The sequence below is a fragment of the Lolium perenne genome, chromosome 7 (assembly GCF_019359855.2).
Source record: "Lolium perenne isolate Kyuss_39 chromosome 7, Kyuss_2.0, whole genome shotgun sequence".
Lineage (NCBI taxonomy): Eukaryota > Viridiplantae > Streptophyta > Magnoliopsida > Poales > Poaceae > Lolium > Lolium perenne.
The window spans coordinates 155,839,132-155,866,896 of NC_067250.2; the positions used below are offsets into that span (position 1 = coordinate 155,839,132).

A 27,765-nucleotide genomic window follows, 5' to 3' on the forward strand; every position below is an offset into this window, starting at 1 on the left:
TTCCCCATTGTACGACTTGTCTTCCCTTAGACACACAATTTTCTACTAAAAACAATTAATTCTTATTTATTATAAGGGATGACAATAAGAGATAATGCATTGTATCCCTAATATTTATCGTCTTCTCTAACTGACGTGGATTACTAAGAGAAGGCATGTCTTCCCTACCATTGTACATGCTCTTAGCCTAACTTAGCAAGAGCTAAGTTAGAGGAGCCGGTTCCTAGGTTGACATGTGACCACGCGTTCACCTTCACCAGTCAGTCCCTCCCGCACCCAACCACCACACCACCACACACGGGGACATGGCTTTGGCCGCCGCTCTCGTTCGCGCCGCCGCCCCTATGCTCCTCCGCGGCCGCGAGGCACCATGCTCTGCGCCGGCCCTGCATCCCCGCCGCCTTCTATCATGCTCCACCACCTCCGACGCGCCCCCTCCCCCCGCACGGCCGCTGGCGTCGAAGCTGGCCGAGCCTGAGTCCCAGCTGCCCTGGAGGGAAGCGCAGGCGGAAATCCTCCGCGACATCGAACCCGTCGTGCAGCTCATCAAGGATATCCTCCACTCCGACAGGTACCCCCCCCCCCCCCCCCCCCCCCCCCCCACACACACACCCCCTCCCGTCCCCTGTTTGGCTGTTTCCCACTGCATATTAGTATATGAAACACGAAACTACTTTTGTTATAGATATGTGCAGTGTGAAAAATATATTATATGATTAATCTAATTTAGTGTTATAGATATTGACTAGCAAAAGTGTCCGTGCGTTGCACCGGGGTGAATTTTCAAATAGATTTAATTCGATGGAGAACATATCTACTCTAGATCACTTATCTCCTGATGCGAGTGCCATGCCGTGGTGATCGAACGCTTTAGAACGCATTGATGCAACTCGGCGACGGTGTTGGGAGGCAGCAACCGGACATACTGATTCACAATTGTTACACGACGCAACTCTAGACGCTCGCACCTGTCACAACCTTTCTCTCTATCCAAATCACAACACAGGACGGTCTGATACAAGTATCACAGCATGAAGAGGGAGGAAATCTAAAGCCAAGGTAGGAGAGGAGGATACAGCAAAGGGGAAAGAGAAGAGAGCCGCTTCCAGGTTTCAGTTCATCGATGCCGTCTCTCAGTGTCCACCCTTGTCTTTATCGATCTAGCCCGTCCAGTCTTCGCCTGTGTACCGCGGGTTAGGCCTTGGTGCTCTGCGTGGTCGCTGGGCCTGCCCTTCCTGTGGCCCAGGTACATGTGCGGTTCCTGAAGAGCCCATGACATTCTTCCCCTCTTCATGAGCGGCTTGCCCCCAAGCCGGTGCTCGCGGAAAACGAGTCTTCAACTCCGCGATGTTCTCCCATGTGGCTAAGGACGCAGACAAACCAGACCAGCGGACAAGAGCTTGCTCCAGAACCTTGTGACGACGACGAACTTGCCTAGTTTGAAGCACTTGTTGTGGCACCTGGAGGTGAGGTGCGAGGTCGTCGACGTGAGGAAGTTCTTGATGCACTGGCGCCGGTGGAACCCGTTTCCGTAGCTGCAAGACATGAAAGACAGGGTGCAGCTTGGACTCCGACGGTAGCTTGAGCTTGTAGGAGCGATCACCAACCGTCTGCTCCACTTGAAAGGGTTCAAAGAAGCGGAAGGCCAGTTTGGCGTTGGATCGCAAGGCCAACGAGGACTGGATGTATGGTTGAAGACGCAAATACACCCAGTCGCCAACCTGAAAGGAACGGTCAGTTCGCTTACCATCGGCAAAGTGCTTCATACGATTGTTAGCACGGTGAAGATGCTGGCGCAACACATTAGTCATCAGTTGAGGGTTCCTGCAGCCACTCCTTCAGATCTGTCACAGGTACAGATTCGGCTGTCAATCCCAGGTATCGCGGTGGCCGCCGATAGTGCCTGAAACGGAGAAGTTTTAATTGCCGTGTGATAGGCAGTATTGTACCAAAACTCCGCCAGAGGGAGCCACTTGCTCCATTTTGTGGGACACGAGCTGATGAAACAACGGAGGTAAGTTTCGAGACACTGGTTCACCCGTTCTGTCTGACCATCGGTCTGAGGGTGGTAAGCCGTGCTCATAAGCATTTCTGTCTTTGCCAGACGAAACAGGTTCTGTCAGAAGTGACTTGTGAAAATACGATCACGATCAGATACCAGTGCTTCAGGCATACTATGAAGCTTGAACACATTGTCGAAATATGTTTGAGCAACTTGAGCTGCCGTGTAAGGATGAACAAGAGGCAGAAAATGAGCGTACTTGGTCAGCTTATCGACGACTACCAGGATTGAATTGTACCCAGCAGATCGTGGCAATCCTTCCACAAAGTCAAGCGTCACAACTTGCCAAGCTGCGTCTGGTACTGCCAAAGGTTTCAGGAGTCCAGGGTATTTTACCCTCTCTGGTTTTGCTTGTTTGCAAACCGCACAAGCATCCACAAAGTGTTGGACCGATGCGCGCATGTGAGGCCAAGCAAAGTCGCGTGTATACCAGAGTGGCCACCAATTGCTCCTGCATGAAGTTCTTGCAGAATTTTGTGTTGCATAGCCGTGTTACCACCCACCCAGATTTTTCTCTTATAGCGCAGAATACCATCATCCCATCTTAGATGCTTAATTGTGCTGTCTGGTTTGTCGAGTTTCTCAAGTAACTTTTTGGTTAAAGAGTCTGAGGCATAACCCTCCCGAATCTCGTGAAGCCAGTCCGGCGTACCGACAGTGACCGCCAACAATTCACTAAGAGAAATAGCTGGATGTCGAGATAGGGCATCCGCCACTTGGTTAGTGCTCCCTCGTTTGTACTCAATACTATACTGTAATCCTAACAGTTTAGTGAGAGCCTTTTGCTGCCAAGGTGTGGTGAGGCGCTGCTCATCCAAGTGAGATAAGGCTTGCTGTGTGCGGATAACAAAAGGAGATTGTCGCAAGTAAGGCCGCCATCTGTCCACTGCCAAGAGAATAGCAAGACTCTCTTTCTCTTATGTTGATAGACCACGCAGACGCGGGCCCAAAGCTCTACTCAGATAAGCTATTGGGTGATGATCCTGCATCAGAACTGCCCCAAGGCCACGCTCGCTAGCATCAGTTTCAACCACGAATGGCTTCTCAAAGTTTGGTAGAGCAAGAACTGGAGCCGTGAGCAGCGCTTGCTTGAGAGAATCAAATGACTGTTGATGAGCGTGTGTCCATATGAACAACTCGTTCTTCTTCAAGAGGTCAGTAAGAATGCGGCTGATGAGGCCAAAGTTCTGGACAAACTTACGGTAGTAACCCGCCAGACCGAGAAACTTGCGCACATCTTTGGTACTCTGTGGTACTGGCCAGGTTTGTACTGCCTCGATACTCTTAGGATCAGTTGATACACCCGAGGCTGAAATGATATGACCCAAGTACTTGAGTTGTGGCTGAACAAAAGTGCATTTCGAACGCTTTACTTTGAGCTGGTGCTCTGCCAACAACTGAAACACTGCTCTGAGATGCTCCTGATGTTCTTGTAGCGTTTTGGTGTAGATCAATATATCGTCGATGAAGACCAGTGCACAACGGCGCAAGAGAGGTGCAAAGATCTTATTCATGGCATTTTGGAAAGTAGCTGGGGCACTAGTCAGGCCATAGGGCATCACCATGAACTCGTAGTGGCCTTGGTTGGTCTGGAAAGTTGTCTTATGTTCCTCGCCCTCTGCTAGGCGAATTTGATGGTAACCTGCTCGTAAGTCCAGGCTTGTGAACCATGCGGCACCGGACAGTTCATCGAGCAACTCATCGATGATAGGAAGAGGATAACGATTCTTTAACGTGATTGCATTCAGATAGCGATAGACGATGCAAAATCGCCAGGTGCCATCTTTCTTTTGAACGAGCAGAACAGGGGAAGCAAATGGGCTAGTGCTGAAGCGAATTATCCCTTGCTTAAGCATCACAGCAATCTGACGCTCGATCTCATCTTTCTGCTCTGGGTTGTATCGATATGGCATTAGGTTCACCGGTCTTGATCCCGGCAGCAGAGTTATCTTGTGATCAAACTCGCGCCTTGGTGGCAGACCTTGCGGTTCCTCGAACAGCAAATCAAACTCTGATAATAGGGCAGCAATTTCTGGTGGGCAAGGCTCCTGCTCTGTAGCTTCTTTCACTTCACTCAAGTGCACCAAGTGACAGATGGAATTGATACGATCCAATCCTTCCAGTTGCTGTAGTGAAATTTCTTGACAGGTGGCAGTGTTAGGAGCAATCCCTTGTAACTGTACTCGCCGGCCTTGATGAGGAAATGATAGTCTCTTGAGACACCAGTGTACATTCATGTCTCCTATACTCTGCAACCAATCCATTCCCAAGATGATATCGTAGCAGCCCAAAGGAAACAATCTCAAAGTAGTGGTGAATTGAACACCTTGTGCTTCCCACGAGTACAGTTAGGTACCTCCAGATCACATATGAGCAAACCTCCATCAGCTACCTTGACTTGCATAGGCTTGCAACGCTGCACCTCTGGCCACTTTGCTGCGATAGCTTCACTGATAAAACTGTGTGTGCTCCCAGAATCCACAAGCATCAACACTTCTTGGTCATGAACAGTCCCTTTGAGTCTCACAGTTTGTGGCGGCTCGACACCTTGCTGTGCAGCTTCTGATATCACACATATCTCAGCCGGACTGTTGTTCAGTGAGGAATTCGTTTCCCTCTCACTGTCTAACAGCTCCATCAACTCCTCCACGACATGTAATTGAACCGTCGGGCCACAGACATGATCTCGTCCCCATTTCTCGCCGCATGTATAACACTGTCCACGAGCACGGCGAAAGGCGCGCAGCGCCTGCACCTTGTCGTCCGTGGACGACACTTGAGAGCTTGCCGGGCCACGTCGATCCTCTGTGCGTCTACCAGGTGGTGGTCCCGGCTGTCGTCCCACGGGCGGTGGGGGTGGCAGTGGCATCGCCGTGCGCAGTGGCGCCCGCGGGAAAGAGGCGCGTCCTGCCTCAGGATGTTGCGTCTCTTTCGTCAGTTCCATGGCCTCCTCCTGCAAACCAGCGAGAACAGCAGTTTCCAAATCTCGAGGTTGTTGAACCATAACTACCACACGAATGTCCGAGCGAAGACCATCTATGAATTTGGTAACAAAATACAAAGGATCCCATGAATTATGATGCGCAATTAAGCTGTTCATTGCCACAGTGAATTGCGCAGCATATTCAGCAACAGTGCCTGTTTGGCGGAGTCGAGAGAACTGATGAAGCAGTTGCTCAAACTCACGCCGTCCAAACTTCTCACACACTGCTCCGACGAACTCTTCCCAAGTAGCAACTGCGAGGTGGGCATTGGTCCATTGGAGCCAAAGCGCAGCCTCCCCTGTGAAGTACACCACAATAGTATCTACCCAAATGTCCCTGTCGATACGACACACGAAAGTAGGATTCACACTTCAATTTCCACTCCAATGGCCCTTCCCCATCAAATCCAGGGCAATCCATTCTCGGAGTTTTTCCTGTAAACTCACGCGGTGAAGGAAGGGTCGACTCAGGCGAAGGGATACTGTACGTACCCTTGGCCGGGGTAGAGTGAGGGAGGGGTCCCATCACTGAGCCCTGGTTCGTGAAGTCGACGAGGTGGCCGCTTGGCCCGTGACGCCCATGGCTGTTACAGAAACGGCCTCCCCTCTCGTCGCTCTGCTGGTCTCTCTGTTCTTCAAGCCCTCTTTTTCCATGGCGCGCTAGCAGGAGCTCAGGCAGCGAAGCTGACGTTCTATGCTACCTGGTCGGGTGTCCATGATCGGGGTGCCGAAACCAAGATGGGTCGCGCGTGCCCTCGTGTTCGTCAGTCTCGTCATTTTGGTGGCTGTATATCTCATCTCCTCGTTTTCGGGTTCGTCGCGTGGTTGTGACCCGGCTGTGTGGCAGAAACACTCCTCGTTTTCGTGGTGATCGATCTCTTCTCCTAAATCTAATACATGATTATAGGGAACCACCTGGGTGGAAGCTACGAGAAGCCTAAACCGGGTCGATGTGGAATTGTTTCCTTTCACGAGAGCCTAGACTAACATACGTATAGGAAAGCTCTGATCGGGTATCTTCTCTGATTCGCTCGGCAATCGTATGTGACATGGAGACGGGTCCTTACGCGTTTTTCTTTCTCTTTTCTAGCACTGACCGGTCTCCAAAAAACAAAACATGGGATGTACAAATGCATCGAAAGGAGCACAGGAAGGAACGGACGAAGACGTAAAGGAGGACGGACAAAAGCGTAAGTTGACGGACTAAACCACGAAAACGTTTCTCCCTTTATTATTAGGTATAGATTATATCTTTCTATGGACTTGGTCAAACTTAAGGTAATTTTGACATAGCTAGGTCTTCAATTAGTTTTGAATAGAGGGAGTTGTTAACTTGTTATAGAACAAGCCTAAAACATATATGAGGTACTTTAGTTGAGGTAGCGCACGTGCATTAGGAGAACCACTTACCATACTTACTTTCAAAATCAATGAGAATTTTGGGACAGATGAAGTGCCTCCATCTCTGTCGATTCAGCCACACAACAAACTTAATGAAGAACCTGCTGCATGAAGTGTCATCGCAATCACAGTGGGGAAGGAAGTATGGAGGAGATGGGAACAACTGACAAAAAGGTTGGGAGGTGTCGCATGGCGAGTTCAGCACCACACTGGTCGTTTACTCGTTTCTCATGTCAGATCCTAGTTTAGTTGGCACGCATAGAAGGGCGCTGCACCATGGAAGTGCACCTAAGGTGCTCGCAGGTTGTGAGAAATCCGGGATGCGTCCCTCCGGATGCACCGATGCTCAACTCCGACCTATGGCATTCCTCTCATACGAAGCATTGTTGTTGTCCCCTGGTCGTCTCGCAATCCCTGCTGTTGTTCCCACAACATTGATCGCACGCTTGTCGTGCTTGCTCCGTCTGTGGTGGTTATCATGTCATGTGCGGAAAGACAAGTGTGAGGGCGATGTGGGTGAGAAAGATGGACGTGGTAAAACCACGCCAATTTGTGTTGGAACGCGGGAGAGACGATATGGAGGGATCTAGGGGAAGGGATGAGGATCCTTTGACCATAGGTCCCACACAATGATATGAGCCTGGAGCGACCACACCTCCCTATTTCTATGGAGCTTAGGGCATCCCCAGCCATGTCCCTCAAACCGGCCTTCAAAGGGTTTGGGATGCGCCGGACAAAAATCCGCGCCTAGCTACGACCCCCAAACCATTTTTTGTCCGGCGCTGCCCAATAGCCTGTCTAGCGCCCATAGGCTATCCCCCACCACTAGTGGACGGGAGTCGCGGCCGAAGCCACGTAGGATACAAGTCGGGTTCCACATGCCAGTGACCTAACCCCATTCCAACCTTCACATCGCCTCCACATGCCACTTAGGATACGAGAGCACCGCTCCCAAATGTGGAGGTTCAAAGTGTGAGAGAAGGAAACCAAGGCAGAGAATGGAGGGTCATGCGATGCTCTACACCAACTATTTCGTTGAAGAATCCTACATTTACCCCAAAGAATTCCCGCCGGGGGTTTAGGATGAACAAGGATTTGTTCATGACGATACCACATGGTGTGAGAGAGTTCCATAGCTAATTCGCGATGAAGAAAGATGTAGGCTTCTCATCAATTCAAAAATGCATTGCGACAATGAGGATGCTTGCATATGGAGTTTCTAGAGATCCAAAAGATGAGAGGAGATCTAAAAGATGAGTACCTACGTATGTTTGAGTCAACAACTCATGAATCCATGTACAAATTTAATAGGGCAGTGGTCGGGAAGTTTGGGCCACACTATTTGAGAGGGCTAAATGCAGAGGAGACAACTCCAAATGAAGCTAGAGATTTTCATGGGATGCTGGGAATCATCGATTGCATGCACTGATCATGGAAGAATTGTTCATTTACATGGCAAGGTTTGTACAAAGAGCATCATAGATATTGCAGTGTGGTACTTGCAGCGGATTTTGGCACGCTTTTCGGTGTTGGCTAGATTTGTTTAAGGCCATGCTCCACCTTGCAACTATGAGATCAATGATCACCAATATACCAATATGTACTACCTAGCCGATGACATCTATCCAAAATAGTCGACATTTGTGAAGACAATCATCAATCCTCTAGGTCTAAAAGTCTCACTTTGCTTCGTGACAAAAGAGTTGTAAGAAGGATGCACAGAGGACATTTGGTATGCTACGAGCTCGACTTTCTATTGTTGGGTATCGTGCTCTTATTGGTCTCAAGAAGAGAGATGCTTACGTGTTCTTGCACAACATGATCATCGAGAGTCACCGCAAGAATCCAGCCATGGATGATCAACCGTATGATGGCCAGTGTCGTCTTGCCGAGACTGATTATCAGGTGCTTGCGGATTTTGCTGCTTTTCTTGCCATGCATACGGAAATCCGTGGCATCGATACTCATTAACAACTGCAAAATGATCTTGTCGAGCATCTATGGAGGCTCAAAAGAGACTAGTTGATTTGAATTGTATGAGTTATTTGTGTGCTGAACTATTTGTTTTTGTGTTCTAAACTATTTATTTATTGTAAAGCTATTTATTTGTGTGCTAAATTATTTAGTTCTAAACTATATTAGATTATTTAGAAACATGGGCGAATTAAAAAAAGCTGAAAAACCTTAGCCAGATCGGCCGTTTGAGGGATGCCGCTGGGCAGAGGCGCCCCCCAAAAGCAGCAACACTTGCCAGCACCCCCGATCCGGTCGCCGCTTGTGGGACACAGCTGGGATGCCCTTAGAGGCTCATGATGAGCTCCAGTTGCGAAATGACAGTAGCTTGCTTTTTTTACTAGAAGATATGCACAAGTATGCGTATCATATAAAGAAGTGTCTTAGATAGTCGAGTCGACATTGTGTCGCAATCTCGCCATCATGCCGATAGTCTATTGAGCAAAGCAGAAGGAAAAAAGTACTCAACTAATGTCCAACAGGCCACAGAGCAAAACAGATCGCGATGGATAACGTTTGGCGGGCACGAGGCCTCCCCCTACTACACTACCCAGTGAGAGCAGTCAACACTGAAAGAACGTGGTTGAAAATGATGTCATTTCTTTGCCTCAGGGACTCCTAGAGCACCAATCGACTGCGATTTGAGGTATAGCGACCGACAGATAAGCCAGATGCTCGTCCGCCAATGGTACCTGACCGCTTTAACCCACGCTCCCATCTCCTCAAACCACACTACATGTTGGTCAAAGAAGCGCCATGCTGGCTAGTGTGGCAAACCACGACTCGCCAACCTGTTGGATGTTTCACGCCAACCACGTGACTCCCGACAAAAGAAGGCCGCTTGTGCGAATCGAGCCGACAAGATGCCGTTCTTTGCCCACTCAATCAAAACCACGTGCTCGAACCTGCTTGATAGCGGCATGAATTGTTGATAGATTTTGGCTCTTGGTCTGGCCAACGTCTGAGAGTCACAAACCCTCACTCGGCGAGTGCCCTTGGCCCTAGATAAGACGTGTGCACAAATGAAGGGTGCCAGATCCCGTGTGCAGAGCCTATCCAGCCAACAGTTCTTCCAGAACAATGCGGAAGCCATGGTGCCCATGGCGACGTTTGATGCCGCCATAAACAATGATAGGGACTCCGCTGGAGCCTCTGTGTAGAATTCGGCCCAGGGCCTCATGTTGTCAACTTGATTCAACCATAGCCACCTAGCCCTCGGTGCCAAGTTAAGCCATCTCAGAATGAACTTCTTTCTTTTCACACACAACATCATTTCTACATAGCTATATGGACCAAAACACCGCTGCAGCCCTGACCATAGTAAGTGCTCGTAAAGGCTTTTCCACCTATGTAGCCATGACCCGAACATATTTAAATACTACTAGATGTAGTGATGGTGAATTCTAAATAGTAAATACACAACGTGCCAAATAATGTGTGCTAACCACAATAAAATAAATAAATGTTGGATGGGGATTTTTGTTCAAGACAAGCTGCGTCTCATGTGCCCCGCTGATTTAGTTTGATCAAATTATCTTGGTGAGGATAATCCTGGGCATAGAAACCAAAGGAACACTTCGATTATGAGGGTAATTTGAGTCGCCATAAGTGTTTCGACCTAAAATGAACCTACACATTCATTAAGTTCGAATACATGGAGTGAACAGAAAAAGCCCTCTCGGTGTGCATGTCCCATCAATAAGAGTCAAGATGGTCCACAGTGGTAAATCCATGTTTCACTTGTACTAGGAAATTTATACCTATGAGTCTATGACCATTCAGATCAAATTAGGAAGGTATGAACATTGCAGCGTTTAAATTTGAGCTGACTAGAATGTGAAATATCAGGTTGAACGTTACATGAGTGAATTTTGTAAATATGTTTTCTAAGTAATTTTTTTTAATATGGTAACTGAAATTAGATACAGTAACAAACTGAAAAAAGAGAATTTCCATAAGGACCGGTAAATACCGTATTTTCCAGTACGGTATAGATAAATGGCATAACCAAATTAATGCGATTATGTGCAATAATATAGCAGTATCTTAGTGGTACCACAGATTTACACCGAGCAAGTATTATTTTTCCAATCTAATGTGTTTTGTACTCAGCATTGAGCAACAAACAGAAGAGAAAAGAAACAACTTACAGCCAGAAAAAAGAGAAACCATATAGTGCGAAGAGGTGAGCAGCTATGAGGTCAGAGCAATCAGGTTTAGAGTCAGAATGGAATCATGCCATCGAGTTAATGGCGTTAGTGGGTAAGAATGTGCTCATGTAGGCGGACCTCATGCGTTTTCTTAAAAAATAAATGCAGGCAGACTTGTGACACTGCTCCTTTGTGCTGAGTGGTGGGCTAGGCAGAGCATCTTGCTAAAGCTGCTCCCAATGCTCCACCATAGCGCCATCTCTTAGCACACACGTCAGATTTTGTCTGTGTAGCGTATAACTAATGAGGAGAGATGATGAAACCTTTTTTTTTATCATAGTTACGGTCTTTTCATCCAATCCTATGGGTCGATCATTAAATCTTGTACCATAATCGAAATAGACTCCAGTAATCTTTATAAAAGTGGGTTCTACTATAGTCAATACCAATTGATCCCCAGTTTAAGTTGCAACTGTCTTCTGCATTGAGATGCTCGTGAATGGTGGTAAAACTTAGCATAATAGGTACTGTATACTCAAGAGACCATGTTAAGGATGAGGAAGATTAATAAGGTCTTTTGCTAGATGTTTTATCTCTTTAATTAATGCGTATCTATTAGATTGATCTCTGTTCTATTAGACATATAACTCGAAAACATATTGGTTTCATAGATCTACCTTTTCCACCTTGGGTGTAAGGGGTTGGCTCACGTGGTACATGACTATCTTATAAATATGATAATACTAATGGAATAAGATTCACTGGTTTGAACATTTGTTTTCTTTTCTCATTTGTTTTAACAATTGTGAATATGATAATACACATTTGTTTTAACCAGATGCCAATATGTTTCTTTTCTTAGGGAGTACCAAAGTCCCTCAAAAAAAGTCCCTCCATCCTCGCTATAAGTTACCAAGTGAAAAGATTGTAAATTTGTCTGCTAATTTACTGCAAATTGACTCTTTTACTTCCAGATATGGAGATGGTGAATGTGTTACTTCAAAGGACGAAATTATTATTGTAGAAAAGCTTCTTGCTTACCATCCACGTGCAGAAGATAAGATTGGTTGTGGGCTTGATGCTATAATGGTGAGTCACTATTATCAACTGCTTAATATCTTTAGGAACTATTGTTGCTACATTAGAAGTATAGAATACCTGCGATTATTTAGGCCACCTCCAACGGGCCGTTTTGGTCCATATGCGGTGGTGCTGCCCTGAAAGAACAGTCTGACGGACTTACTCTTGCGTGAGCCGATGCCGCCACCCAAGTCGTTGTCGCTGTACTCGACTATGCATGGTGCACCTGAGCTTCTGCCGTATCTAAACCCAAGTCGCATGGACCCGACGATGTAGCGTAGGATGTGCTTCACGGCAGCGAGGTGCTGCTTTGCTGGAGCCTCCATGAAGCGTGAAACGAATCCGACAGGTAAGGACAGATTCGGTCGGGTGTGTACCAAGTACCAGAGGCTCTCAAATATGCTCCGGTACTCGGTCGTATCAGTCGTGGGGGTGTGTTGTACTTGGACAGCTTGAAGCGCGACTCCATGGGCACATGACATGCGTTGGACCTGGCCATCCACGCCTTCTCCAACAATTTCAGGCATAGACCTGGCCATCCGTTTAGCCCTTGTTGCACCTTGATGCCGAGGTAGTAGCTCAGCACTCCGAGGTCGGACATCTGGAACAAGCTCTTCATCTCTTGCTTGAACTTGTTGATATCACTCGAGTCAAAGCTGGTGATCACCAAGTCGTCGACGTATACTCTGACTAAGAGTCGATCAGGGCTGCGCCTCGCTCGTACATGTTGTGCTCCGACTTGCATTGCGCGACGTCGAGCTTGACGAGGTATGAGTCGAGCTTGGTATTCCCTGCCCTTGGCACCTTCTTGAGGTTGTAGAGCGCCTTGTCCTGTCGGAGCACTAGGTGCTCCTTCCCGGTTGTAGCGAAGCCGGGTGGTTGCTGCACATACACCTCTTCCTCCAACTCACTGTTGATTAAGGCTGACTTGACGTCATGTGGTCAACGTCCCACCTAGCACTTGCAGCCAGAACCAGAACCAGTAGGACCCAGACGGACTCGAGTCCGGCCATGGGGACGAAGACTTTGTCGTAGTCGTTCTGGTGCTGCTGTTCGTAACCCTTTGATATGGGGCGAGCCTTGTGCTTATGGAGCGCGCGATGCATATTATTCTTTACCTTGTACACCCACTTCAGGCTAATTGCACGGTGACCTGGTGGTAAGGTGGTAAGGCGTCAGGTCGAGTTCTCCTCGATAGCCTCCATTTCTTCCTCCATCGCATGCCTCCAGCTAGTGTCGGACTTCGTCTCACTGAATGAGCCGGGAGTGAAGTTCCTCGTTCGGCTCCATAGCCAGACGAGCATCGAGCATGTTCTGCAGGGTGCGGAACCGAGGCTCGAGCGCCGAGTCGTCTTTTGCATCAAGTGTATTCGCGTACCTCGATGGTGGTGTGACGAATTCTACGCCAACGGCAGCCGTAGTCCAGGGCTCTGCAGTCGGGTGCCCTGGGGCGAGCCGCCTGGCGGAGTCGCACTCCTTGGTGGTGGAGCCAGTGGTGACGGCAAGTCGGATGCAGGATCCTCGCTCTCGTCTCCTGGTCGTTCGAGCACCATGTGCTCAACCACGACCTATTCCGTTCCGAAGATGTTCACCAACCAGTTCGGAGAGCTCCAGTCTCAGTGCGTGCTCTCATCAAACACAATGTCGCGGGTGATGTGGATTTGGCCTATAGTCGGGTCAAAGGCCTGATAGGCCTTCGTGCTGGCCTCGTATCTCATGAAGATCATTGGCCGATCGTCGAGCTTCTTCAGCCCGGGCCAGGTCTCTCTAACGTGCACCACACAACCGAACATGCACATGAAATGCACGTCCGGCTTCCGACCATGCCAGGCTTCGAATGGCGTCATGTCGTCCACTCTTAGTTGGCGACCTGTTCAAAACGAACACAGCCGCCGACACCACCTCACCCGAGAACTTACTGGGGACTCTCTTGGCCTTCAGGATAATGCGGGCCATGCTCACAATCATTTGAATGCGCCGCTTGACGATGTCGTTCTGCTGCGGGGAATATGGAGCTGTCAGGTGGCGCTTCACTTCACTCAAGTTCCGCGTGTTACATGGTGAAGGAGCTGGAGGCGAACTCGCCTCAGCAATATCTGTAGAGTCTACACATTGTAGCCAGCCGACTTGACTCCCTTTGGAGTCGGATGATGGCTTCTGCGGCCTCATCCTTCATCACGAGAAGGGTGAGCCACATGTACCGCGTCAAGTCGTCGACCAGTAGGAGGAAGTACCTCTTCTCGCTTGGCGTAGCCGGCATGATCGACCCGCAGAGGTCACCGTGAACCAACTCGAGTCGGTCCTTCGCCTGGTATCATGCTTGCTGCACAAACGATGCCCGCCGCTGCTTCCTTGCTAGGCAAGCGTCGCTGAGCTGGTTCACGTGCTCCAAAAGGGGAAGTCCATGCACCGTGTCTCCTTTGGCTAGTCGGTGAAGCTGTCGAAGTTGAGGTACCCGAACCGCGCATGCCAAGTCCATGCCTCACCAAACACACCGGCTGAGCGACTCGCGCGGTCAACTTGTACATTCGGTTGGCCTTGCGCTTGACTTTCACAAGTAGCTTGCACTGCCGGTCTCGCACTCAGAGGAATCCATTCTCGATTAGCACCTAGCAGCCCTTCTTGTCGAACTATCCTAGGCTGATGATGTGTGTGTTAGTCGGGGCATGTAATACACCCTGGTGATGGCTCGGTGCTCGCCTGACTTGCTGATGAGGGACAGTAGAAGTAAGGTCCAGTACTAGCTTCTACACACTTCTACTGTATTCTAGGAAATAGAATCCTTCGGTCACATCTGTTTGTTGTAGTAGTTTCTAGCATGTTCTAGCTATATGTTGTAACTAGAATATTTGTATTTCTTTTCCTAGCTTATGTAGTGTTCTGTAGAACACTCTAGTTATGAGTAGAGCTAAGGAGTGAAGGCTCATACAGCCTATAAATTGTTTATTTGTTGCCGAAGAATTGGCTCGGTGCCGAAGAATTGTATGCTGTTTTCCGGGCTTTAAAGACCTGGGAAGTCTATTTGTTGCCTAAGGAGTTCATTGTTTACAGTGATCATCAATCCTTGAAGCATTTTAGAAATCAAAAGCATGTGGATAGCATGCTAGCAAGATGGGCAGCATATTTGGAGAGGTTTAACTACCTTATTGTGCATAAATCTGGAACAACCAACAGAGTCGTCGATGCTTTGAGTCGTCGTGCATGCCTCTTGACTTCTTTCGAGGCTGAACTTCCCGGCATGGATCAAATAAAAGAGCTGTATGAAGAGGACGAAGACTTTGGCCATGTTTGGGTAAAGCACCTAAGAGACCAATCATTAGGCGATGACTATTTAGTGCGAGATGGTTATCTCTTCAAGGGTGATCGGTTATGCATCCCAAGAAGTTCTCTACGTGACAAGTTGATTACAGAGCTCCATTCAAGTGATCTTAGTGGCCATGTGGGACGTGACAAGACTACCTCTAATCTAGAGGCCCGCTACTATTGGCCATAACTGAAGAGAGATGCTGGAAAGTTTGTTCAGCGATGCCCCATATGTCAAACATGCAAAGGCCATGTCCAAAACTCAGGATTATACACGCCTTTCCCTATTCCTAATGCCCCATGGGAGGATATCTCTATGGATTTCGTCTTGGGTTTTGCCAAGAACAAGGCGCGGGAATGATGCTGTGTTTGTGGTGGTGGACAGATTCTCCAAAATGGCTCATTTCATCCCATGCCGCAAGATTCTCTTTTGTCTCCACTAAAGTTCCAACACATGTGGTGGATCTGTTGAAGCTACCATCAAAAGGATGCTCAAAAGCAGCCTTGTCCTTTGCTGAGAACTACACAAAACTATTTGAAGAAATTCGTGGTGTCTTGGAGGCACAAAATCAGAAGTATAAACAGTTGGCTGATTACAAACGGAGGCTTCCAAGTTGGTGATAAAGTAATGGTATACCTCCGAAAAGAAAGACTTCCTTTAGGCGTTAGAGGAAAGTTTAGGCAACGGAAATATGGACCCTTCTCTATTCTAAGGAAGATAAATGATAACGCACATGTGATAGATCTTCCCCCGGAGATGGGAATATCTCACACATTCAATGTGTCAGACTTGGCCCTTTATCATCCAGAACAAACACTTTATGAAGATAACTCGAGGTCGAGTTCTAAACAACCAGGGGAGGATGATGAGGGGCAGTAGAGAAAATAAATTAAAATAAAACAGAAGTAAGGTCCAGTACTAGCTTCTACACACTTCTACTATATTCTAGGAAATAGAATCCTTTAGTCACATGTGTTGTAATAGTTTCTAGCATGGTCTAGCTATATGTTGTAACTAGAATATTTGTATTTCTTTTCCTAGCTTATGTAGTGTTCTCTAGAACACTCTAGTTGTGAGTAGAGCTAAGGAGTGAAGGCTCATACAGCCTATAAATAGAGGTCTAGGCTCTACATATGGAACCAGACTATGTACCATCTACCTATCAATAAAGAGAACTTTCTGTTCTTGTTTTAAGATCTTGGATTAGATCTTGTGTTGAGAGTTTGGATTGAACTCTTGACAGCCCCGCCCCTAGAGAGATATCTAGTTTACGCCCCTAGAGCGATATCTAGCGCATCATGTTGAAGCGGTTCCTTCAACATTTGTGTTTTCCACATTGTAGCAACATGGTGGAGTTGTTCCTCCACAACCATATGCTGCTTCACTTGCAGACGAACGAAAAGCATCCCTTGCCCGCAGATGTCGACAGTGGGGTCGGCTCCGAACTTGACGGAGCTGGTCACGCTCGAGTCGAACTCTGCAAACGCAGCGCGGTCACCAGTCATGTGATTGGTGGCGTCCGAGTCGAGGTACCAGGCACCCTCCTTGGTGTCCTCCTCTTGCGCCAGGTTGACGTGCGCCTTCTCCCTTCACCAGGAAGAGGGTTGACTCCCTGCAGTCAACTTCACCACATTCGGCTTTGTGAGTCGAGGTGCTTGAGATCCCAACGGGCTGTCCAGCGGATCCAGGAGCGCTCCTCTGGAGGAGTCGACTCTCCCACCAACTCTGCCACCGGTCGAGACGAGGGTGTGTCTTCCAACGTGCTCGACTCCACGCTCTGGCCAGTCGACACTTGGAGCTGCGGGGCGGACGCCACGGTGCACACCTGCATCATGGGCAACACGTCATCATCGGCTCTGCCGCACACGAGGTGAACTTCCTCGCGCTTCTTGCGACAATCCCACGCCCAATGGCTAGCGATTATGTAGTACCGATACGTGTCTTTCGACGTGTCGTGGTTCCCGGTGCCTCGCGCACCTAGGTTGCCATGTCCACGGCCTCGCGGCTTGACGCCTCCGCGTTGCCGGCATGCTTGGCCTCTGGCCCCTCATGCTCGTGGTACTCCTCATCTGCCTTAAGCTGGCCGATGAGCTCTTCCACATAGAGTGTGTCGAGGTTGAGCAAGGTTTCGATTGGAACATGCCATTTGCGAGAATTTCTTGGGGACTACGGAGAGGAACTTATGGGTGAGGTATGGTTCACTGATGTTCACGCCGAGCACACTAAGTTGTGACACGGGTGACGACAAACGCATGCCGAAGTTGTCGATGACCTTGCCGTCGCCTAACTTGGTGGCCTCAAGCTGCTTCTTCAACCCTGTTACCTTTGCGCTACGCACTCAGGGCACCCTGAGCCACCTTGTCTTCACAGCCTCCCACTCAGGGTGGAGACCATCTCCGGCCTGATAGACCGCATCAGGCACTCAATAGCAGTGCTGTAACACTCAATAGCAGTGCTGTAATTCTCGCGCTCTAGTGTCCCGTCTGTGACGGCGACCCAAAGCTGGCACCTCCAGCATGACCTGCATGAGGAGGGCCCAATGTGCGTAGTTCCTGCGAGTCAGCATCAGCCACGAACTACCGGTTTCGCGGACCAACCGCTGGAAAGCCAGTGAGCTCCTACTCGTTCTCCTAGGTGGTGACCACAGCCTTGCTGTCACCGGTCATCTCCGCCGCCAAACTCTCACGAACTCTGGCTGTGCTACCAATTGTTGAACCAAACTATGTTTACCGATCTACGAACTGAAAATAGAAGAAAGGAAGGGCTGATCGAAATAAAGAAATGATTTGGCACACCTTTCTCATTCATTCATGGCCCTATATGTAGCTGGCCAAGTGACCACAAAGCCAAAAGGTAATATCACATCGGAGTCCGATGTGATGTGTTTATGATGTCTAGCACGTCCTATGTACTATTCATGATGTCTAAGCACGTCCTAACCAGTAACCACTGTTCATGAAGTCTAGCACGTCCTATGCACCACCTATGTGATGGTACAGGTGTTGATGTACTGCCGCCTTCACGAAGCCAACTACTATTCCCGCCTCCGGAAAAATGGTTCAAGTCAAGAGCAAAGTCAAATTGTATCGGGGTACTCACACACACACTTAAAACATGAGCAAAAGGCTAAGAACTCTATATGGTGGTAGGAGTGGGGTGGATAGCAAACAAAAAATACCAACAGAAAAGTCTATTATCAAATGTGGGTAAAATCCAAAGTCAAATGTCAAAAGTGGTGATCTATGTCAAGAAAACACGGAAACGCACACAAGGAGAACAGTGGGGTTAGCGCGACCAAGGAAGTGAGCAAGTAACAAAAATTATTCTAGCAAAGACTATAAGCTCGGTGTCACGCCAACACAAGAAAGACCGTAACTTGGTTTTACAAGAAAGAAGCAACAAGATTTGCATAAAATGCCACTCTTCTCTTATCTCTCTTTGCTTAGAAGCTTTCGACTCCTTTGTATCGGTGGCAAACACACTCTTTTTGTATCTATTTCTTTTCCTTTTTTTTCTCTATGCTTAGAAACTTTATTTTTTCTCTATATGTCACACTTTTTCTTCTTTTGTGTACCTTTCTCACCGTGCTTGCTTCGGAGCTTTGTTCAACTCAACGCATACACACCCTCTCACGGTCGTGGCACTTGTGCAATGGTTCGCAACACTCGGAAAGCCTAGGTACACAAAGAAAAGAAATGGGGCTACAAGGGGTGAAGCAAGTTATACCTAAATGAAAAAGTTAGGCGGTGTCGGAACACACAACTTGCGATGATGTCAATGATGGTGTCGAAGTTGCGCCAGAATCCGGGGTGCCAAAGGTGTCGCCGCGGTGTTGATGTAGGCGTGGACGCGTATGCTACAACCAATGCACTCCAAATCGGAAACCAAGCAAATGAAATCAATGCCTGAAAATTTGAGTCAAAACAAGCGGTCGAAGTTGCCAAAATTTTGAAGTCAAACGGGGTCGGAAAAGTTGTCAAAATTGGAGTCAAAATGGTGTCAGATTGTTGTCAAAATTTGAAGTCAAATGTGGTCTGAAAAGTTGTCAAAACTTGGGCCAAAATTAGATTCAAAACTGTTTCAAATTTCTGCCAAAAGTTTGGTCAAAATTGCACAGGAACGATAGTGCCGTGGAACTTGGCGGCGGTACCGAGAAGTGGCAGCGATCTTGAGTAATGTCAATGAAATGCCGCTTCACACAGCGCGATCTTGCGTGCGGGTTAGCGGTAGTGCCGGTCTGTGGATGCTGCGCGCGTGGAGAGGAAAGCGAGCGCGAGCTTACAACGAGGATGGCAGGACCTGGATGCGGGCGCTGCTGTACATGGGAGTTGGTGGCAGCGGCGGCTTAGGGATTGAGCGGGCGTGAGAGCCAGGGGCGGAGGCGACTGAATGCGAGTAGGGCGGCGCTTGGCGGAGGTCAACGCGAGTGGATGGCGGCGCGACGGGGAGCATGAGCGTAGTGACGTGTGCGCGCGCGAAGCCGCGCGTGTGAGTGAAGCGAGGCGCGGTAGCGGGCGCGCAACGTGAGGCGCGGCTCGGTTGAGGTCTTGGCACGTGCGTGCGCGTGGGGTGAGCGCCGGGCAGGGCAAGCTGGGGCGAGCACAGGGGCGGGGCGGGTGGGCAGGCAACGCATGGTGGCGGCAGGGCCTGGAAGCTGTTGGCTGGGGAGCTGAGGCGCGTAGCGCGGTGGATGGCGTTGGCCGGAGGCGCGAGTGAAGGTGGCCGGCGGCAGTGCCGTGAGGACAAGCCGAGCTATCGAAAATTTGGAGCACGAACGATGAATTGCAGCGGAAAGCGAAACAAAAATCCGTCGATTCCGGGAGATTTAGAAGGAATCGGAGCACCAAAATTTGAGGGATTGTAGATCAACCACTAAGACAACAGATATGTGGATCAAAACCACAAAATACACAACAAATCTGGAGATCAAATTTCGAGCTACTTTTTGGGTATTTTTTCAGAAAAAAATTGGGGCGAAAATTGGAACGGTGGGGGTCAAATTCGTGGCAACCTAGAGCTCTGATACCATATGATGTGGGCTAAGCCTCGATTGGGTGGCCCGATCTCACGAATTGACCAAGAAATGGAGAGGGTGAGGGATGAACACGAAGCACACGAATAAGAACACGAAGAACACGACGAACACATGCAATACAACCCGATACAATTCGGTTTACTCCCGACAACCCGGACCACTATCCCGATAGAATCTCTCGAGAGAAAAACACGAGGTTGAATCTTGAGAGAAAGATCGGTATACGATCGGTAGAGTCACACATGTGAAAGACCGCAATAGAATCAGAAATTTGAAAGACTAATCATATAAGGAGTGCCATGATACAACTCATAGATTGATGTCTAAGAGAGGAGGGGGTTTCCCTAATCCACTAGGGATGGTGGAGGCATTAGCCTAAGTTGGTTCATCCTAGTCTTCCTAATGAAGGGGGAGATGGGAGCCTACATATAGGGAGCCACTAAGAGTGGTAGTTTAGGCATAAGATAAGAAACATCACAACCACACATGTGGCATCAAACAGTTCATCTTGTAGGTGGTTGTGGTCAAGGCGGTAGTGCCGGCTGGCCCTAGCAGTAGTGCCGGCGAATCCTGGTGATGGGACGGTGGTGGTGCCACTGGGGTGTGGCCGGTACTGCCGGCCTGGCGTCTGGCGGAAGTGTCGCCGGTCGCTGGCGGTACTGCTGGCCCTGGAGCATCTAGCTTCTCCTCTTCCTCCGTGAACTTGGCCTTCCCTCCTCGAGCCTCGATGCTTCGTTCTCTTCTCTCCATCCATGATGATGTATCCCTACCATTGACACGGGATGGATTTTAAAGTAGTATACCATTCAAGAGGGTAGCAAAGTGACTCGCATAGAGGATCAGATTCACCTTTGATGGAGATGTTGGCGTTGAAGCACATGATGCGGTGAAGACCGAAGGTCGGGCCGCATCACATGGCGTCCTCCTTTTGCAATGGCCTTTTAATACGATGGCCTTTTAAAACGGTATAGCCATAGAGAGAGATCAGAGATTACATTTGAGAAGGAGGTTTGGGTAGAGAGCAGTTGTTCTGTGAAGATTATTGCATTCATTGCTTCCCAGATTTTCCAGAGGGTGGTGAGCAGTACCGTTGGCCATGTGGATGATGGTATATCTGGTGATAGTGGGGCTCGCCAAATGTCGGGGAAGTTTAGGGTTTGCGGCTCAATCTTTGCATGCTGCCAGAATGCACGCGCCCCAGGACAATCGAGGAACAAATGTTGTCTGTCTTCAGTAACGTGAGGGCATCTGTAGCAGAATGGGGAGTCGATGATGGTCTTGCGATGTAGATTGCTTCTTGTGTTTAGCTTGTTAAGATGCAATAGCCATCCAAAGATTTAAACCCTGCCTGGAACCGGAGAGTTCCAAATGGCAGCGGTGTAGTCGTCGTTGTTGCTGTCTTGGAGGGCAAAGGTAGGAGATGAGAACATCATCCCTAGATGGGACAACCTGGAGCCTTCCTGGCGGGTAAATGGATGACTGACCATCAAGTGCGAGCCCGATTCTTCCCGATGACATCATCACATAGAGACATGTGTCAGGATGCGGCAGCCCATGCCTCGTTAGGTGTCCCAGCTTCTGATAAGCTATTTGTTAGAGCTAGTAGTGCTCTCAAACTGGAAACCCTCAAAGCCAATTTGAGGGTCGAGAAAACGCGAATTTGAAGGCCCAAAACGGCCGGCGCAGATCAGTGCCCTCAATCCAACCCTCAAAACAGAACAGAATATTCAACACAACAAGTAATCAACACACAATATTCAAGCTTGGTGCATCCGCTTCCAACTTCATCCTTTCCTTGGCCTTCTTGGATCCCTCAGGCTTGCCATGGTTCCTTCCTTCATCATCGGTATCATCCATATTGAGCATATCCGATTTCTTGGGGTTAGATTCTTGATCCCTTACTTTCCACTTGTCAAGATCTTTAAGCAATGCCCAACAATGCTTGAAGGCAAAAGATTTTCCCTTGGAACCGGCCATGTCCTTGTACCGCAAGTCCGCATATGTCTCCTACAATATGCATAATCGGAAGCATAGCATGATCACAACCGTGCATAATGTAAAAATAGGAAGCATAGCATGACCAAAGAGTGAGGTTGAGTTTATTCACATAGTCACTCTCAACGGTGCCACTTGGTGGAGCGTTGATCACTTGGTCCATAGCTGCACTCCAGCGAGCACAAGCGGGCTTTATCACCTCCCACCGTCCTTGAAGTGACCGGTAAGAACGATGGACCAAGCGGACGGTCTTGGGCTTGAGCTTGCAATACTTGTCCTCGATCTGTTGCCAATAGTGTTTCCCGGTTTGATCCGTGCCATGAACCGCATCCATCCCAACTTCCGACCAAGCACGAACCAAAAGAACATCTTCAACCTCGGTGTAGTTCGACGATCGGATTACGGGCCGGCGAGCACCTTCCTCTTGAGCGGCTTCGAATGCCGCCTCATTAATCTCGACCACCTCTTCCTCCTCCTCTTCCTCTTCCTCCACACCTTCAAAGTCGAACGAATCGAGGAGAGGAGCCCCAATGTTCACCTCGGCATCATTGAGACGTCCCATGTAATAAGTTGGGGCCTCCATTTCGTCGAGCACCTCATTGGCGCTTGGGAGCGGAGGGACGGATACGGGCAGAGGAGCGGCCTTCCTCCGGTCGAAGGCTTCTTCGGTCGGGCCTTCTTTGGCCCTAAGCTGGCCGGCTTGTTCCTCTTCGGGGCGGGGGCGCTCGGGGCCAGGGCGGAGGCGCTCGGGGCCGGGGCGGGGACGAGGGCGCCCGGGGCCGGGGCGGGGGAGACGGTGGCGCGGCCTAGGACGACGTGCGCTTGCCTCCTCTTCACGCCGACGTGCGTGGAGTCCACCATACCGGCCACCACGGCGGCGCTCGGGGCCGGGACGGGAGGCGGCGGCGCGGGGCCGCTCGAGCCACGACCGGGCGCGGGATTCGCTGGCGGGGCGGGGGCAGGGACGGGGGCGCTCGGGGCCTCCATGGCCGGCGGCGGGCAGACGAGGGGCAGCGGGGCGCAGGGAAGGAGAAGCAGTTGAGGAAACTTCCCTCCTGCGACGCGGCGTTGACCGGATGAAGGGCCTTGTGTATTTTGCCTCTCAACCTGTGTTTGTACAGGTTGGGATGGGAAATGAGAGCCGAGCCTCAACCCTCAAAAAAGCAGTTAATTTGAGGGTTTGACCAGTTGGAGGGTTATGCTAGTAATGCTCTTACGTTAATTCATGTATAGTTCCTACCCATTTTATTTACATGTAAAACATATTTTTTTGTAAACAGAACTACAGAAGTACAATGTTACAAGAAGTCGCGTGATTTTAGCATTCTCAACCAGAATGTTGATCCTATAAACAATGAACTTAGAATCTTCTGTATGGTTGATGAAGTTGAGAAAATTAAGTCAATACCTTATGTGTAACTAGCACAAAACCCGTGCGCTGCTACGGGCACATTAAATTAAGTGAACAATATTTTATACATTTAAATCCTTACTTCAATCGAATCTAAATGTTAGGGAGTCCTTAATTTACCCGGATGGTAACCATGCGACTACTGAACATCACAATTTTAAAACATGCAATAATGAAAATCTCCTGATGATTTAAGCCAATTGGCATGTGTCGGGCGTTGTCGTTCTATGCGGCAACACCTTGTACGAAGAAGCAAATCGATATGTCAAGATGACACGAGGTCCTTCACCCAAAGCAGGAGCACCGATGGCCTGAGATAGTATGTACTATGTACCACATACTCTAGGACTATGCTCTCTGACGCGTGGGGGAAAACAACCGTCAAGCTCAAGCGACATTATTATCCAACAAAGAACTCATAGGTAACAAGATCATTTAATAGCGACGATGATCCCATGTGCGTCATCTATAGCCATGGTTACCTCATGCGGTCTGTCCAGAAATAGGACAACCCAAACTCATGCACCCTCGTGACCAGTGAGTATTTTGGCCAAATGTTTGCAAAGTTATTTTCAGTTTAAACATATCTTTCCCTTTTAAAATATCTCTTAACATTTATTTTTCTTATTTTATATGAAAAATAGAAGCAGAACAAAAAAATATTCAACAACAAAAAGAAACCATAGCACACTCCTAGGCCGGCCAGCCTAGCTAGTAAAATATTTGACTCGAGTCTACTCCAGTCCAGTGTTTAGTTCTCTTCGCGGGACCCACGAGTAATGTTTTCTCCTGATGCACTTTCCTCACACAACTTCTCTCTTCCTCTTGCCAATTCCGAAATTCCCAAATCAGACATGGACGAGAGCCGGAAGAGCTGCCGGACAAGAGAGTAGCGGTCGGATCGGCTGGACATCAATGTAGGCGGGACAGCTTTGTTGAAGGAGGCTGTATCAGCAGCTGTCGGACGGGAGGAGACGACGCACGCGACTGCAGGAAGGGAAGAAACGACGCGGCTACTGGATGGGACTTAGGCATCTGTGGCTGCACATGCTGCTGCTTTGAACGGAGATGAGACGCTGCAAGATCAAGAAGAGGCGTTGTTGGTAAGCCAGATCACTGGAACGATGTTTCGTGGAGCTCCTGCTACTTCTAGCATGACAGACTTGGCTGGCTTTCTTGAATCGATTTTCGTGTGGTGAATCAATTTTTTGCGGCTTGCTTTTCTCCATCAATTTTTGTGTGTTGAATCGAATAAAAAGAAATTCATTGTTGTTATTCTAGTGCCATCGCAGCAGCTCGGTGACAGGCCGGCAGCAGGAGATTGTGGAAGACGACGGAACCATCATCTCCGGCATGGGAATACCAACAGAATACCACTGGTAGGAGCGCCCCTTTGGCCGGGAATTGCTGGATTCTGTCGCGCAAAGCCCTCGCCTGCCCCCGCCGCTCATGTCCGGGTCGTCCTGCCCCGACTCCACACCCGTTGCTAGCCCTTGTCGACGCTCTCCGTCGGCCCGCACACCGGCGGGAGTAAGCCCTTCTCAACAACATCCGCTGGCCCGCACGCCTGGGAGTAAGCAGGGCGGCCGTGGAGGGAGTCGTGCCCGGCGGCGTGGAGGGTTCTGCGGGTCGGGGGAATTTTAGGAACGACGGGGATGTGTTCCGGGTTTGTTTGACATACGATGGACCGGGTTTGACGGGGACATGTTCCGGGTTTCTTTGACGTACGATGCACTGGTTTGTTTGACGCACTGGACATTTTTTTTTTTGACCTACCAACACCACCGATCCATAATTTATTAGTAGAGATTAGTGGATATAGTATGTTACAGCGTAATTTACAGTCTATATGCACTTGATTAATGGTATCCTCAACAACACATCACATATTCAACATTCCAAATGCAAGTGATTATTGGCGTTATCTTATAACTTTGAACTTCCCTTTGAAGGTTGATAGACACCCACAGTTCAGGAAGTCAAGATGCCTCTTTGTTGTTCGCACGGATGGCGTATGGATTGATTTCTCATACCAGAAGTGCATCCGTGAGTACATCCGAAAAAAGTATCCATCGCATGGAGAGAGATTTATACAAGAACATTTCAAGCGAACCTGAAGGTAGGTGTAGTGCAAAGATGATGTAAGGTTATTGAGCCCCCCGCTTATGTTTGCTTGTTTCATTTCCTACAGGAATAATCTCTAGAGGATGTGTGCATGGAAAAAAAAACTGTTACCACACTTACAAGGTTTAATGCAAGAAGACAAAAGATTTCAGAGGCATATGCCAAACGTATTCTCGGAACTGAATTATAAACGGCATAATTCCCGGTATTGGTTCAGAACTAACAGTGATGGTGAAACATGCCAAGAAAAGGAGGCCACTGCATAGACAAGTTCGTTGCATTGTTCATGCTTTTTTTTTCTGGTAGACTCGCTGAGTTACACAGCTCTGCTGCACGAAGAACTTCAAATATCAATCTAGAGCATATCAGCCAATAAAAGGAGACCAAATTGGAGACCGCAATGGCGGCCAGATGCAGAACTTCAAATATCAATCTAGAGCATATCAGCCTCGTCATCTGAATGAAACCCTTCTGTATGCTGAAGTACGATCTGGAACTTATGATGACAGTCTTCACTCTACTTCAAAAGTCCATATGTTATTGACTGAAATTGCAAAATTTAAAGGTCATATGTTATAATTGATCAAGAATGAATCCATTAATAAGTATGTTATTTTACACAAGAACAACTTGAGAACTTTACTTATTTCGAGGATACACCATAGAAAGGTGTATATCAATCACATAGGAGTAGAAGAATGCCAAAAAAGGCAGCTCCCCCCCAAAGCCTGCTCTCCTAACTACTACCACGTTAACTCTCTCAGTTCCGGGAAGGAGAAAGTGGTTCCACTTTAACTCTCTTAGTTCCGAGAAGGAGAAAGTGGTTCCATGGAAGAGTTGCTTTGCCTTGATCATCTCCAACAGTCACCGGAGATGCCAACGCTCTGTTGAAGATCATGTCGTTCTTGTGACTCAAAGTGCACCAGCAGATCAGGATGATCGCCGTCCATAAGTCTTGTATGTATTGGGATGACCTGACCTGGTTGGCATCGAAATCGCACAAGGGCTTGGGGAAATTGGACCGAGAGAAAAGAGAAACAGCAGGAAGGGCTTGGGGAAATTGGACTGAGAGAAAAGAGAAACAGCAGGAGGCGAGGAAGACAGAGAGATAACTAGATAGGAGAGTGAATAAGTAGAACCCGTCGGCACTTGCTCTCGGATATCTCACCGCAGGCGCTACCTCGCGATCTGAGCCAAAGTAATGGTCAATGCCAGCAGCAATGTGGCGTATACCCGTCGGCTATGGCATCTTTTTTTTTTTGCGAAACACAGTATAATCAAAGACGCTATACATATGCACACACACTCACCCCTATGAATGCACACACGCACACCTTACCTCTATGAACACCTCTAAAAGACCGTGTTGAAGAACTAATCCGGCGGGTCTTGAGATTGACGAAGGCTACGGCATCTACCAGTGGACCAGAGCTTAACACTGTCAGAGCCACACCCGGGATACAAGGAGTGCATGTAGGATGGACCACCAGAACACCCGTTCCTGCCCGGGCGTGCAAAGTGAGAATTACTTTTGTACTATCCTGCCTACCTGCACAGATCACGGGGCCGCGAAAAATCGCTCGATGAGCATTGCCTCCTCCCCTCTAACATCAAACGTGTCCGTCGTTTGTCGGAACATCGTCGCACACCGCCGCACTGCAGCCGCCGCACCTGTCGCCACCATAGCCCCCGCAAATAGTAGATCCCGATGTACCACTGCTTGCCTCTGATGTCTGATCTAATACCCGTAGAGGAGGTGGTTGTGGCGGGTTGGGATCTCGCGATGGGATCTGGAGACAGATCGGGGCACTCTAGCGGCGGATCAAGCAGCCCACCACACCGGGATCTCTTCCACACCACGGCTGAACTCGGTTGCATCTCCAGCGCCGCTGGCGACGTGGTCTCCGGCGGCCGTGCAGGTCCAACCATGCAGGAATTGATAAGGGGTGTCACGATCTTCTCAGTAAGCGAGGTGAATGGTGATGAACACGCGATGAACACAACGGAGATACATGATGATGAAGTGGAGATAACTTGTATGACACTGACGAAATCCCTCGATTGATTTTTGTCGCCAATGCAACAACTCTCAACCTTGCAAGATATTCGTAACTCCACACACTTGCGCACGTGGCCACCGACCACGAAACGGTAAATTGCAATCTTCTAATCCCCAATGGAACAACATATCACAGTAAATTTCAGTA

At 48.8% G+C, this 27,765-nt stretch overlaps 1 protein-coding gene and 1 pseudogene across 4 annotated transcripts; one reads left to right on the plus strand and one right to left on the minus strand.

Annotated features, from left to right (window-relative positions):
• Window positions 1–218: 218 nt before the first annotated feature.
• LOC127300944 (protein DCL homolog, chloroplastic) lies at window positions 219–26,108 on the plus strand. 4 transcript variants are annotated; one of them, XR_011749667.1, is made up of 4 exons: window positions 220–571; window positions 11,584–11,698; window positions 24,287–24,537; window positions 25,387–25,554. XR_011749667.1 is itself a non-coding variant. In XM_051331140.2 (4 exons), exons 1-3 carry the CDS (start codon window positions 306–308, stop codon window positions 25,549–25,551), a joined length of 546 nt encoding a protein of 181 aa, XP_051187100.1. In that variant the 5' UTR covers window positions 226–305; the 3' UTR covers window positions 25,552–25,553; window positions 25,626–26,108. The 4 variants fall into 4 exon arrangements, 3 of the variants coding, with proteins under 3 accessions (XP_071680715.1, XP_051187102.1, XP_051187100.1); XM_051331140.2 differs by lacking the exon at window positions 24,287–24,537 and adding an exon at window positions 25,626–26,108 and having other exon boundaries at window positions 226–571; window positions 25,387–25,553; XM_071824614.1 differs by lacking the exons at window positions 24,287–24,537; window positions 25,387–25,554 and adding an exon at window positions 17,993–18,455 and having other exon boundaries at window positions 219–571.
• Window positions 1,161–5,571, minus strand: LOC139833075 (uncharacterized; annotated as a pseudogene).
• Window positions 26,109–27,765: the final 1,657 nt, after the last annotated feature.

What these genes read in the sequence shown, in the direction of transcription:
- LOC127300944 (XM_051331140.2), top strand. Translation starts at nt 306, where the DNA reads ATGGCTTTGGCCGCCGCTCTCGTTCGCGCCGCCGCCCCTATGCTCCTC. An exon ending in GATATCCTCCACTCCGACAG is followed by an intron (nt 572 to 11,583) that starts GTACCCCCCCCC and finishes TTTTACTTCCAG; the next exon opens with ATATGGAGATGGTGAATGTG. An exon ending in GTGGGCTTGATGCTATAATG is followed by an intron (nt 11,699 to 25,386) that starts GTGAGTCACTAT and finishes TTCCCTTTGAAG; the next exon opens with GTTGATAGACACCCACAGTT.